The sequence below is a fragment of the Choloepus didactylus genome, chromosome 4, assembly GCF_015220235.1.
Source record: "Choloepus didactylus isolate mChoDid1 chromosome 4, mChoDid1.pri, whole genome shotgun sequence".
Taxonomy (NCBI): Eukaryota; Metazoa; Chordata; class Mammalia; order Pilosa; family Megalonychidae; genus Choloepus; species Choloepus didactylus.
The window spans coordinates 37,245,296-37,258,167 of NC_051310.1; the positions used below are offsets into that span (position 1 = coordinate 37,245,296).

At 34.5% G+C, this 12,872-nt stretch overlaps 1 protein-coding gene across 4 annotated transcripts in view; it reads right to left on the reverse strand.

Moving 5' to 3' along the window:
* RBM25 (RNA binding motif protein 25) overlaps positions 1-12,872 on the reverse strand; it is a 62,761-nt gene that overhangs the window by 29,192 nt on the left and 20,697 nt on the right. For 2 of the 4 annotated variants that reach the window (XM_037832366.1, XM_037832367.1), the window contains 5 exons: positions 11,370-11,427; positions 8,716-8,876; positions 2,969-3,154; positions 1,500-1,553; positions 1,159-1,242 (listed from right to left, as the gene is read on the reverse strand). In XM_037832366.1, the coding sequence (XP_037688294.1) occupies positions 1,159-1,242; positions 1,500-1,553; positions 2,969-3,154; positions 8,716-8,876; positions 11,370-11,427 (543 nt within the window). Of the gene's footprint in view, positions 1-1,158; positions 1,243-1,499; positions 1,554-2,968; positions 3,155-5,305; positions 5,721-8,715; positions 8,877-11,369; positions 11,428-12,872 lie in introns of those variants that run through there. The other 2 variants (XM_037832368.1, XM_037832369.1) reach the window with 2 other exon arrangements.

The following is a 12,872-nucleotide window of genomic DNA, read 5'->3' on the forward strand; positions in this document are numbered from 1 at the left end:
CATTTTCAAGCTTACTCAGACACTAAATTTGAGTATTGAACCTAACCAAAAGCATTCCTTTAAAATGACTTTCCATGGACTCTAAAAATTTTGGAGAATAACATTTGTGCTTTGAAACACATCCCATTCCTAAAATGTACTATGTATGTGAGCTACGGCTGGGCACCTGGATAATAAGTGTTCAGCAGTATTAATTCATTACCATTAATTATCAACTTGGGATTTTGAAAACAATGAGAAAAAATAAAATTGTGTGAAAAGAAAATGGGAACACAACATTTCACTGAGTCAAAGGCCACTCGGTTTATGGATAATATTTATTACCTCTAACATCAAAATACATTTCATGCAGTGTTTGCCAATTCACCTGTCCATAAGCATCACCTTCAACATCAGTGAACACTCATAGATGCACTGTCATTGAGAGAAGCTTTCATAGGCAAAACTCGTGAGTGGGATTTACTGTGCACAAATACCCATTTCCAAGCCAGTTACCCCTTTGCATATTTTTCTGAGGGGGCATCCATAAATATAATAAAAAACAGAAGCTCATACTTACATCCTATTCCTTGTTACTTTCCAAGCTGAGAGTTTCATCTTGCATTAGTCACCATATGATCTCTATCATAATGGTGGGGGTCAATGAATAGATTAGCTTTATGGGAATTTACAGTTCTTCCATGCATCTAAAATTTGGTAAGTCTGGTAACCACTGACCTACTTTTCAAAATCTCCCCCTCTCAAATTAAATCTATACAAATATAAATCTTTAATTTTAATTTCAGCTCTAATGAAAAGGTTTTCCTAAGATTAAGTTAAACAACTGCCCCCCAGAAATATACTACAGTGTATGTCATCCTGCTGCCCCCTGAATCTAATTTAAATCTGACCTTGGTGTTTATGTTGAAATCTAAAAAAAAAAATTAACCTTTATTCATATTAAAGTGAGAAGACTGCAGAGTAATCAGTAACTGAAAAAACTAAGCATGAAATGTCCACTTTAATATGGCATTGGTCTTCTGTTTCTTTCTAAATATCAATTAAACCTATAAAAACCATTTAAATTATATTCTAATGTAAGGTTGTTTTTTTGTCTGTTTGCTTTGGAATCTGTGAAAAGTCTAGTTTGGTATCAAGTGAAAAAAAAAAGAATACTACCTTGTGTGTGTCTCTGAATTTGCTGATCTCTCGGGATATCAGGTCTCTTTTGTCTTCTTCCATTTCTATAGCATTTATATCCTCCTAAAAGACAAGGTCAGAAGGGAATGCTTACATCAATCATTATCAACACAAAGAGAAAGAGTATAAAGGTTAGATATTTTGTACAGGTCTTACAAAAGATAGGAGTAAATAAATAAATAGCCCCCCTACAATAACAAACCTAACAATCGAAGTTAAATAGTTTTTTTTAAATAAAACAAACAAACAGATGGAAACAAATAAAAAATCTGGCAAGTAGCAGTAAACAGCTTTTGTCAATGTCAACAATGTAAACCAACCTTAGTGATAAGTGGATAAGGGATCAGTGGGGCCACTGGAAATCTGCGGAAAATCTGCGGAAAAATCACAAAAATTAAAAAACAAAAAAAAACTTCACACTACGTAAAAAACAATGCTCTGAATATGTTTATGTTGTAAGCAATGCATTTCTGTGACATTTGTTGATTTCAAATTACTTGCTAGTAAAAAAAAAAAAAAATCAAGACTTTTTGATAGTTTCATTCATCCTCTCCCTCTACAACTCCATCCACCCACCTCCCACTCTCCCTCGAACACTGCCAACCTATGGAATAAGGAGGGTCTCACAGTACCCTAATTTTCCCTAATACCATCCCAGATAAAGGAAAAATTACACCCACAAAATTTACCCATAATTCCTGCCATAGAACAGGATTTCTGTGATCCTCTCCTCCTAACTTGTATCAAACAAATGTTCATTTTCTTACTTCTACTCCATTCATACGAGAGAAACGAAGGAACAAACTAACTCAAGGGCCAGTCTTACAGGCCTCAATTACCCTGTATCTGACTGATCCTACCAACTACCATTCCCCCAAGATAGCCACTTCACTACATAGGTTTTCATGACTGCGGCAGTTAGAAAAATACCAATAAAAAATGTATTTGCCACAAAGAAAATTGAAGATGGTGCTGGTAAGGCACTAAAATCCAAAGAATAACATGAACTATAAATATCCCTGGATAATCAATCACAATATGTATGTTTTAATAGTATTTTCATGGCATATACAATCCATAAATACAAAATACTTCTAGTATTCTTAAAAAACATTTCCATAATTTCTCAGCTTTATACAAAGAAATACGTGTAAGAGAACCAAACATTTCCTTTCAATCTGGGTTCCCTACTGTCAGTCGGCTTAGGCTGACAAAGCAGGGAAGTGAAAGTCAATCCACTGGGGAGGAGTGTTTCACCTTGCACTGCTTTTTCTTGGTCCTCCAGTTAAATACTCAATAGCATTTCTGTCCATGGAGGGTTACTAAGGATTACTAAAAGGAAAGGCAACTACAAATTAAAGTATGAGTGAAAATTCTCGGTTAATGAGACCTGCTTTCCTGCTTAAAGCAGAGACAGAACAGCCACAACTGGAGGTAAGGCAAAACAGAGCCAGTCACTTCTTGGCTAAGAAAAAAAAATCTCAATTTATTGCTTACTATCAGTTTCTACTTTATCACTCAATTACTTTTCTACTTAATTTGAACTGAAAGATAACCACAAGCCTCCATGCCAGTGCATTCCAAACATACAAAACAGGAACATTTTAGTCAGAAAATTAGGACGCTAATTAGTTGGTAAAGACTGTCAAATTAGGTTTAACAGTATATTGTTACAAACACCATTCTGTTTTCCCCTCAAAAGATGAAACGTAATCAAAGCCTAATAGTGACATTATAAAAAATAAATTGTAGAAATGAGTCTGTTTTGTCAGAAATCAGTAACACATACGTCCTCCTTCTTTTCTTTCTTCTTCTTCCTGGGGTGAGAGTCAGATTCCTGGGAGGGGGCATTGAGCTCACTGGAGTATTCACGTATTAAAACCTCAATCGCCCCTTTAATCATCTGATCTCTTCTCTTTGTTTCTTCATCTAAGGCTTCCTCATCATCATTAGTGACAGTCTCTGGCCTGGCATTCTTAAGAAACAAGGCAAATTTTGGGAGGAAAGGGAGAATCAAACAAGAAAATGAAAATCATTCTAAAGAGTTGGTAAAGAAACAAAACCACATTTTTCTCTAAAACATCTCTGTAGTCCTATAAATGAAGAGCTGGTTTTGTCTTAATTTCACAAAACTAAGCTTCATTTGTTTTATTTAGTTTTTTTCCCTGAGACACTGGTACTTTTTTTTTTTTTTTCCTCTGTTCCCTTGATAGCTAAAATTATGGCCCCTAACCAGGGGGAAAAATATTAAACGGCAGGACTATTATTTACACAACCATTCTGCAAAGCTTTCACAATTTTTAATATTGTGTTGCTCAATAGCTGTCCACACTATTTACTAAATAACCATTTATTTACTAAATAACTAACTCATTCTTGCAAACAGGCATTAAACATTCATCTATTTATGACCATTAAAATAAACAAAAACATGTTAATGTTAACAAACAAAACCAATTATACACAAAACGCAATTATAAGATAGGCTAGGGGCTAAAATTGTGGCTTGTTTCCCACTCTGCTTCTGTAATTTCTGTAATGTGGGAATACCACTTACAAAAATCTATATACTTACACGATAAGCAATCAACTCTAAATACTGCATACGTTTTCCTCCCAATGACATGCACATACAACAATGATAAATAAATCAATATATCTTGTGCTTCTTCTCACAAATAAGTAACTGACTAATTCTAGAGCATTACTAATAACTTCTAAGACAACTCTAGATTATTAACCATCTCTGAAAAAGAATTACTGTCTTCTAATACACTACTATTCTTCTTGTTTCTTAATTTTAAGTCCCATGGTTAAGAAATTAATCCAGTTTAAATCACAAATAGAATCTACAGAATGACCTCAAAGCTTTGGATAACTTCACGTTACTATCAGCTACTGGTTTCTTAAAACAAGGAAAGGGGGAAAAGATGACAAAGAAACAGGACGCGTTGTAACTTAAAGCTATATACATACACATACTCCAAAATATATCAATTTACTTGGTAAGCATATATTGTAAACATTCTCACAGATACAAAAGAGAAAACCATGCTCTTTTGCACAAATGCCTGACTCTTGGGTCAAAATGCATACAATTCTACTCAAAGTGAGCTTCATGGCTTGTAGCTCCCCAATAACATAAACTAGCAGTAATTTCATAACTACCGCTATTCTGAAGCTGTTTCCAACGGATATCTATTCAACAAGCATATACATTTTAATTCACTTAGCAAATTCTTATTAAGTGCCTTCTTTGAACAGGTCCCTTGCTAGATGACATAAAATTCAAAACTGCAAAAAGATAACCTTGCCCTCAAGTGTTTAAAATATAGGATAAGAGATGGATTGTGACACATATAACTTCAATATAAGGTATTATAAAGTGTAATAAAACTAATTGCTACAAATGGGAATTTCTTACTTTTTCAAACCCGACTCTTCATCCAATCTTCTTGTAGCCAACTTTCTACTTGGCATTTAATAAGACAAGATACTTTACCCAAGGACTGTAATTAAATTGTTAAAATTATTTACCAAAAATATAGTGAACTATAATTGTGGTGATGTGTTCCTTTCTTACATTAAATCAATAATATGTTACAATAGGTCTTTAATCTATACAGCCCTCTCAAAAGTCCCTTCAGTGAGATTCTGCCTAGGACTTAAATGAAAAGAATTACCTTCAGTGATAACTCTGCACTGAAGGTGTAGGTGCTAAGACACATACATGGGTATTTCAACCCAAACTTGTAGCTTTTGAAACCTAAATTGTATATTATAAAACTACACGTTGTAGAGAGCACCCACTCTGGCCATTTTCCCTACCTCCTGAATTCCCTTCCATGAGCTCTCTAGGCTTTCTTAAGCAGTGAGAAAAGTGGGGTTATAAATCCAGACACCTACTCATATAAAACTACTCACGGCCAATTCCCTATCACCCCCATCCTAACCAAAATTTAAACATTACCTGGTTTTACTTAAATTAGAAATAAAGCATTTATAATGAACTAATTCATACTACTGTGTGAATTATTAGCCCCTTGATCTACAGAGACAAATCTCTTAACTGATTGCTAATGTACCAAAAAAAAAAAAAAAAAAAAAAAAAGAAAAAGAATGAGACCTCATGGAAGGAGAAGTTATTTTTGGTTAGAAAGGCCATTCCATATAGGCTGGCAGGTTTCATTTCAAGCTCTACCTCTAGGTCCTCAACCAGAAACGATTTCCAGACTTCTAGTTTCTTCTTCCACTTCAGAAATCAGAGAGCACATTCAATTATTCTGAGGAGCAAAAGGTGGAAGGGGTTTAGCAGTACAAGAGGTTCACAGAAATCAACTGAATAACTGGGACTTTTATGTGACCTGCCCAAATGGCTCTTTTGAGAGGAATTAGAAGAACCAAACCACAGTTTTTCAATAGTACAGTTACTAGATGTAAAGTCTTAAAACAGCTCTTCTAGGCTTACTTATTGGCAGTGGCTTTTACGGCTCAAAATAAGATCCTTTCTGGGAACTGCAACATTTTCACAACTCTTTTTATGAAATAATATGGACTCACTCAGACAGACTAGTTTCCAGGCAAAGATGTGAAGATGACCACCTGGAGCCTCCATCCTCTATTAGAATGTCATGCGTGTGGCTCTCTGCCAGTGAGTATCTGTACTTCAAATACGTGTCAGAGTTCATTCCTGAATGTAAGGTTAACAACCACTACTTGTGACAATCTAGCAGACGTATCTATTCCCATACTGCTGTTGCTGGATACCCAGAAAAATAGGACATGGACTAGACTGAAATGACGGCCTCAAATAAAACACTTTTACTAAAGAAATGGCACCCCCACCCCACCCCCAAAAGGGTCCTTCTGCAAAATCTAGATTAAAAGCTTTCAATCCAACTGTTTGACGAAGTACCTTATACAAGGCACATAATTACTCTTAAAATTCTGGATTAGGAAAAAATGTCTGTCACTTTCTAGATAAACTTGTATGTTTCTCTTTTAGTCAATGAAAACTATAGAACTAATTGTGTTCTCCCTTCTACAATTTTCTCAATGTCTCACTCTCCCATCATCCACCTAAGTTGCTGCTTTCTAAATCACTCCAAAATATCAACAATAAAAACAAGTACCCTCAAGACCTCATGTTTTGGCTGAAAAATCATGGCAAATCTGCATACTATTATACAGTTATGTTTGATTAAATCATTGGGGGAAGAAATGTTTATGTCAGCTTAGAATTCTCAATTTTTAACTTTTAACCCACACTGCTGAGTAAAACGGACACTCCAGGAAAAGATACTGTTTGTCCTGTAACTTCAAATACATCTGGGCACCACGTCATGTACACCCAGAAGTACACATACAATAGCTGGAAAATAAAATGATTAACCTAAGTGATGTCTGTTAATTATTTTAATTTCATTTTATTTGAAATAATTGTTCTGTATGTTTTTACTGGAGGCGACCTTAATTCCATTCTTGAAGCTATAAACAGATTTAAGCACATGGGTCCTCTGGCTACCAAATGAAATCAAAAGTCACATCATTGTGCATTTCCTTGTTTTCAGTAATTTACTTCATGTTTATAGTTTTTTAGTGCACCATTTGCAAATACTACAAATTAAACCACCTCATAAGCTAGTGATTAAACACAAGCAAAACAATAAGTTCAAGGGAAATTAATCAAAAACTCTGAAGACACCAAATCCATAAATAAGAATTCCATTATCATAGCAAGGAGTATCTGAAAATTCTTGTCGCAGTTTCTCTGCTTACTTGGTTTTGCTTTTAAGTTATTAGTGATGTGACAGGCAACACTGCTGATTTGAGATCCAATTTACAATACAGACACTGTTTTTTAGTAATTACTTATAAAGCTGGGTGAGAACAGTTATCCAGACTATCAGATAAACAATATAACTACAACTTGCTGTGGGCAAGACATTGTGCTAGGTGCTGTGGGAAATGCAAGATGAAAGAGACATAATCCTCAAACTTCCTTTCCTGCTTTATAATCAGTGAATGGGAGGGAGGGGGAGAGAATGAAAATGAGCCCAGGAACTAGGGGACCTAAGAGATGGAGAAGTGTAAACAATATATAATACAAAGTTGACTGACATACAGCAGTAAAAACTATGCTTTACATGTGATCAAACAGTAAAGATTTAATTCTGCCTGAGAGAGACCAAGTGTATGATCAATGAAGGTTATATGAAACAAGGGACATTTTAAATATAACTCTAAGAATAAAATTTCAACAGGGTACTTGGGTGAGCAACAAGGACATAAGATGACTGGCAAAGCACAAAGTTTGCAGGGGTAATTGGACTGGTACAAAGTTAAGAGGGAAAAAGAGGGGGGAAAGGAGACAGCTAAAAAGATAGACTAGAGCAAGATTTGAAGGCCAGGCTAAACTTGGGGTTCATTCTATAAAATATTCAACATCAGTAAAGATGCATGAGCAGTGGGTTTGACATTAATTATATTTAGTTTTAGAAATATAAGCAGTACAGTAACAGACACAAGGAAACTAAATCCACGGAAATCAGTTAAAATATCCTTCAAAGTCCAAGGAAAAAAAGGATTAAGTGAAATAAAAAGCTGTTTACAGAACTATTTAAAGTAGAATTCAGTTGTTTCTAATGAAAGAAAAAAAAAAATCGAAATATTCCAATTATAATTATTTTTACCCACAAAGAGAAATATGGAAGAATATGCAACCAAAATATCTCAGTGGTTACTTGTAGTGATGGGACTATGTGTGGACTATGTAATTTCTTCTCTCTACTTAAAGCTATTTCTATTTTGAGGAAAGATAACGAAAGCTAGAATAAACTAGAGAGCAAAAAAGCTTTTAAAAAATTTTGTTTTGTTGGGAGGGGAAGGTAATAATAAATCTATTTTGGATTTGCTCAGCTTGAGACACAAAAAAGGAAATTGGAAGGAAGGCAAGGAAACATAAACTCAGGTTTTGGCTAGCTATTTTTTGTTTTGTTGAGAGGAGATAATAATACATGAATTAATAATGTAACATGCAAAAAAATTCCTTTACTTTAGCTTCATTTAATAGGTCCTGAATATTTCCACCCAACTGAGGAAAGTAATAAGACTTATTTTTTATTCATTTTAGAACCTGTGTACTTTTAAAAGAGAGGGCAACTAATAAAAATCGTGTAGGTTGAAATATATTTTGTACTTACTTACAAAGCTGCCTTAATGAATTAGTTCTGTTTGGAATAGTCTGTACCAGTGTTTTCTCTGGCAAGTTAACCTTGTCCAGCCTCCCTTACTACCTTCATCCCAACCTGGAACAAGCAAACCAACAGTCATCCACCCACTGTGGGTAGATAAAAGACTTAAAATAACTACAAACTATAAATCACCCTCCTGCATTTTAGCCATAAGCACATAATATTATGATGATGATCTTGTGAAGCCCCACATTAGATTCATTTATAATAAATAAGAGAAGTATTTACGTTAAAATAGCACAGCTAACCAAAAGAGAAGGTAATAACATTAAAGAAAACGTACCCCATTAGAAGCTTTCTTCTTTGCTTTCCACTCATCAAGTTGTGCCTTTGTCTTTGCATCAACTTTAACAAGCAATTTCTTCTCTCCAATCTGTAGATCATGCAATAACCTGAGTGCACGGAGGGTAGATTCAGGCTCCTTATACTCACAGAATCCGAAGGCTAGCAATGGATGTAAGGAATTAGTGAAATAATCAAGGCAATGATGAAAGATGAAATAAAATTATGGAAAATTAAAATCATTAGAGATCAAATGTTCTAATAGAAAGATTATCCAGGTCCTCATTTCTCCCCCTCTCCTTCAATTCATTTTGATAAACATTCTATTTTCATTAGCACTTCAACAACCAAGAGAAAACAAAAAAGCAGGGAAAAGGAAGAAAAATTCAAATCAGGCAATTTGCTTCTTCTTAGCAACTCTCACAAAATATTTAGCAGAGTCCATGAATTTCATAATTAAATTGAGCCTTTTAATTATTTCATGAACTTATTCCATCCAGACTTCTTCACAGCCATAATAAGTGAGAACAGACTGCTTGAACCTAAGTAAAGCACTTTCAATTCTGAGATGTTAGATTACAAAAATACTGATGGTTATCAGTTCTTAATCTGTTTATTTTTGTTTCATTTTAATAACTCATCAATTTCACTACCATTCACATGCCTTAAAATCAAACAAGGATAATCAAAGATAATTAAATTTTATAAAAGCAAACCAAAAATTGAAAACAAAATGAAACAAATGAACCTAAATATGTACCCAGCTAGTAACATAACCACACAGAAGAGAACTATTCCAAGTGATTTAAAACAAAACAGCAAATTTGACCATGTATTTTAAGTGTAATATACCCTAATGTCAAAAAGACCTGGGTCCCCTCCAAAACGAAACTTTTCAATAATTATATTGTTGATGAATATTGGTAATATTTGTCTGAAACTTAAGTATAATGTGAGATGAAACAAGGCATTAATTACTTAATGGTCTATCATCATCCTCAGTGTCCCTGAAAATTAGAATTCAAAATGTGGGAGAAAGGAAATAGAGATATATGACTGAAGAGGTTAAATAAAAGCCCTTTACTCCTGAAATTAAATTGATGTAAACTGGAAAACCCTTAAAAAAAAAAAGACCAAGCCACTCTTAGAATGAGTATGCCACACCTAGGGCTGAGATGGTGACCTTGAAAACAATTCCTCACTAAAAGGAACCAGTGTGCCTCAGAGAAAAAGCTCACTGCAAGTCTGGGATAAAAAAAACTAGAAGGTGAGCTTGGGCTATCTTTCACACTGAGAAAAAGGAAGCAATCAAAGACAATTAGTTGAATCAAAGCTACCAAGATCCAACTTGCAGAGGCTCCCACTGGTCAAAAATAAGACAACTCAGGCATCAATAACAATGATAACTACAATGGACTGGAACATAATGAATATGCTTCAATCCGTAAGTTCAAAATGATTCTTAAAAAAAAGTCACTGCTAGAGGGTGCTGAGGACACCAGTTGATTCCTATGAGAAATAAAAGGACCAAAGCATTCATCCTGTCTTTCCTATATAAATCGATCTATACAACCTACACTCAGCTGTTCAGAAAACTGATAGGCAGGTAGACAAACAGATAATGAATAGACGAGTTGATACAAGGATGGATGAACAGATACAATGATATGGCGAATGTGGCAAAATATTAAAATTGGTGGATCTGAGTATCTAAAGGAATGAGGGTATATTCTAATTCTCTGTATGGGGTTTGTATCATTTTTTTTTATTGATCCAGTAAGTTTCAAAGTATTTCAAAATAAAAAGTTTAAAATAAAAAATAACACAGAACTCAAATATGATCAAGTGTCAAGGTACAACTACTGACTAGTTTACAGAAAATAGAAAGGATAGAGAATTGACATTTGAGACAACTGGGTATTTGATCACCACCTGGAGATGTAATGATAAGAAAAAGACTTAAACTTTTTGTAAGTCTTATAATGGTATTCTGGATATGCTTTTTAAAAAGTCCTTATCCTTTAGACATACATACTAAAATATTTATGGCAAAATGATCTGGTGCTTGAAATTTGCTTCAAAAAAAGTAAGAGGGAGGAAGTGGGTGGGGTACAGATGAAAAACAATTGGTTATAGGTTGATAAATGTTAAAGCTGGATACTGAGTACATGGGAGTTTATCATACTGTTTTAATTTTTATATATGTATGAACTATTCTATAAAAATAAAACAATGTAAATCAAACAGGTGTTTCCACCACCAACAAAAAAAAAACCAGTTTGCTTTATAGAGCAACAGGCTATCTCAGTATTTTATGTGACTCTCATCTAGATCTTACCTGTTCCATCTTGATTACAGTCTGAGACAAAAATGATTTTTTAAAGTAATCTTACAAAAAAATTCAGTAATTTAGTCTGAGAAATTTTTATTTTTGCCTTTCCTACCTCCTTCCTGTTACACTTTTCCACCTTCTAACCTCAACTCTCAGCCAACATCTTCCCAACTGCCTTTTAATCCTATCCAATAAGAAGAAAGACAACGAATGCTAATAGAACAATTTCATGGTTAAAGGCAGAGAGTAAAACATGCAAAAACTGATTTATGTACAGAGGTTGCAATGACCTCAACAAAAAAACACAGAAAAAAATTACCTACCTTGAAGTTTTCCAGATGCACCTTGTACTCTCTTCCAGCTCAAAACCAAACCACATTTCTTAAAAAACAAACACACAGTAACACTGTAAACACTTAACAAAATTAACTTTTAATGCAAAACTATAAGAACAAGCTAGCAAAAAAGAGTATACCAGCAGCTAAGTGTGTTAATATTCTCCCAATTTCCAGAAATTTATTACATGAATGAAATTATTTCTAAAAATATAAATCCTTATTGATTTCTTCTTTATTTGCAGAAAATGGCCTACCTTTTTGTAAACTAGAAATTTTACAGCATCATTTTATATCAAAATAAATATATAAACACTTGTCCAAATTTAGAATAGTTACAACTATAAAAAATTTAAGAAAATATTATTAATCCATTAAGATTATATTTTTAAAATATATATTTACAAAGGGTTTTAATGACCTGGGGGAAATGCTTGATACAGTATGCAACTAAGATTTTAACTATACGTAGACAAACGAACCACGAATTAAAGAACATGTGATTTTAATTTCAATACCAAATTACCTAATATATCCCCCAAACAATATGGTTTGCTCCTAAGAGTTCAAAGATTAATCCAAGCAAGGTTTCCAAATGTGTATCTTAAAAAAAAAAACACTAGTATTGAAAAAAAAATTTCCATGAAGAGGATAAGATTCCAAATTCTTAAAGGGGTAGGTAGTCTGAAGGGTAGGACATTACACTTTTCTTACTTTCAGTTTTAACATTATTTCTAATTATGAAAGTAAACACTAGAAGGTAAAAGACAAGTTATTTACTGACGACTGCCTGTCAAAGCTGACAGAAAGCATGAATTTTTCCCACCCACCTTCAGAGAGGCCACTAAAATGATAGCAAAGAATATAAAAGATACAAACCCACAAGGTGAAGTGTAAGATGAGAAAACAGCAGCAGACAAGATTTCAACCAAATTTTCAAAGGTAAAATACAAGTGGATGGATGGTAGTTCAGCTAGTTGAGGAAACACTATAACTCCAAATGCCTACAGAGACAGATACTGATGAGAAAGATTCAATCTAATAGCTGCCATTAAGACAAGAGGCTACTCTACCATAGGTTTTACCCTTGGGAAGACGGTTGCTGCAAAGGAGAGGCTAGGCCTCCCTATATTTGTGCCTAAGAGCCTCCTCCCAAATGCCTCTTTGTTGCTCAGATGTGGCCCTCTCTCTCTAGCTAAGCCAACTTCAAAGGTGAAATCACTGCCCTCCCCCCTACGTGGGATCAGACACCCAGGGGAGTGAATCTCCCTGGCAACGTGGAGTATGACTCCCGGGGAGGAATGTAGACCTGGCATCGTGGGATGGAGAACATCTTCTTGACCAAAAGGGGGATGTGAAAGGAAATGAAATAAGCTTCAGTGGCAGAGAGATTCCAAAAGGAGCCGAGGGGTCACTCTGGTGGGCACTCTAACGCACACTTTAGACAACCCTTTTTAGGTTCTAAAGAATGGGGGTAGCTGGTGGTGGATA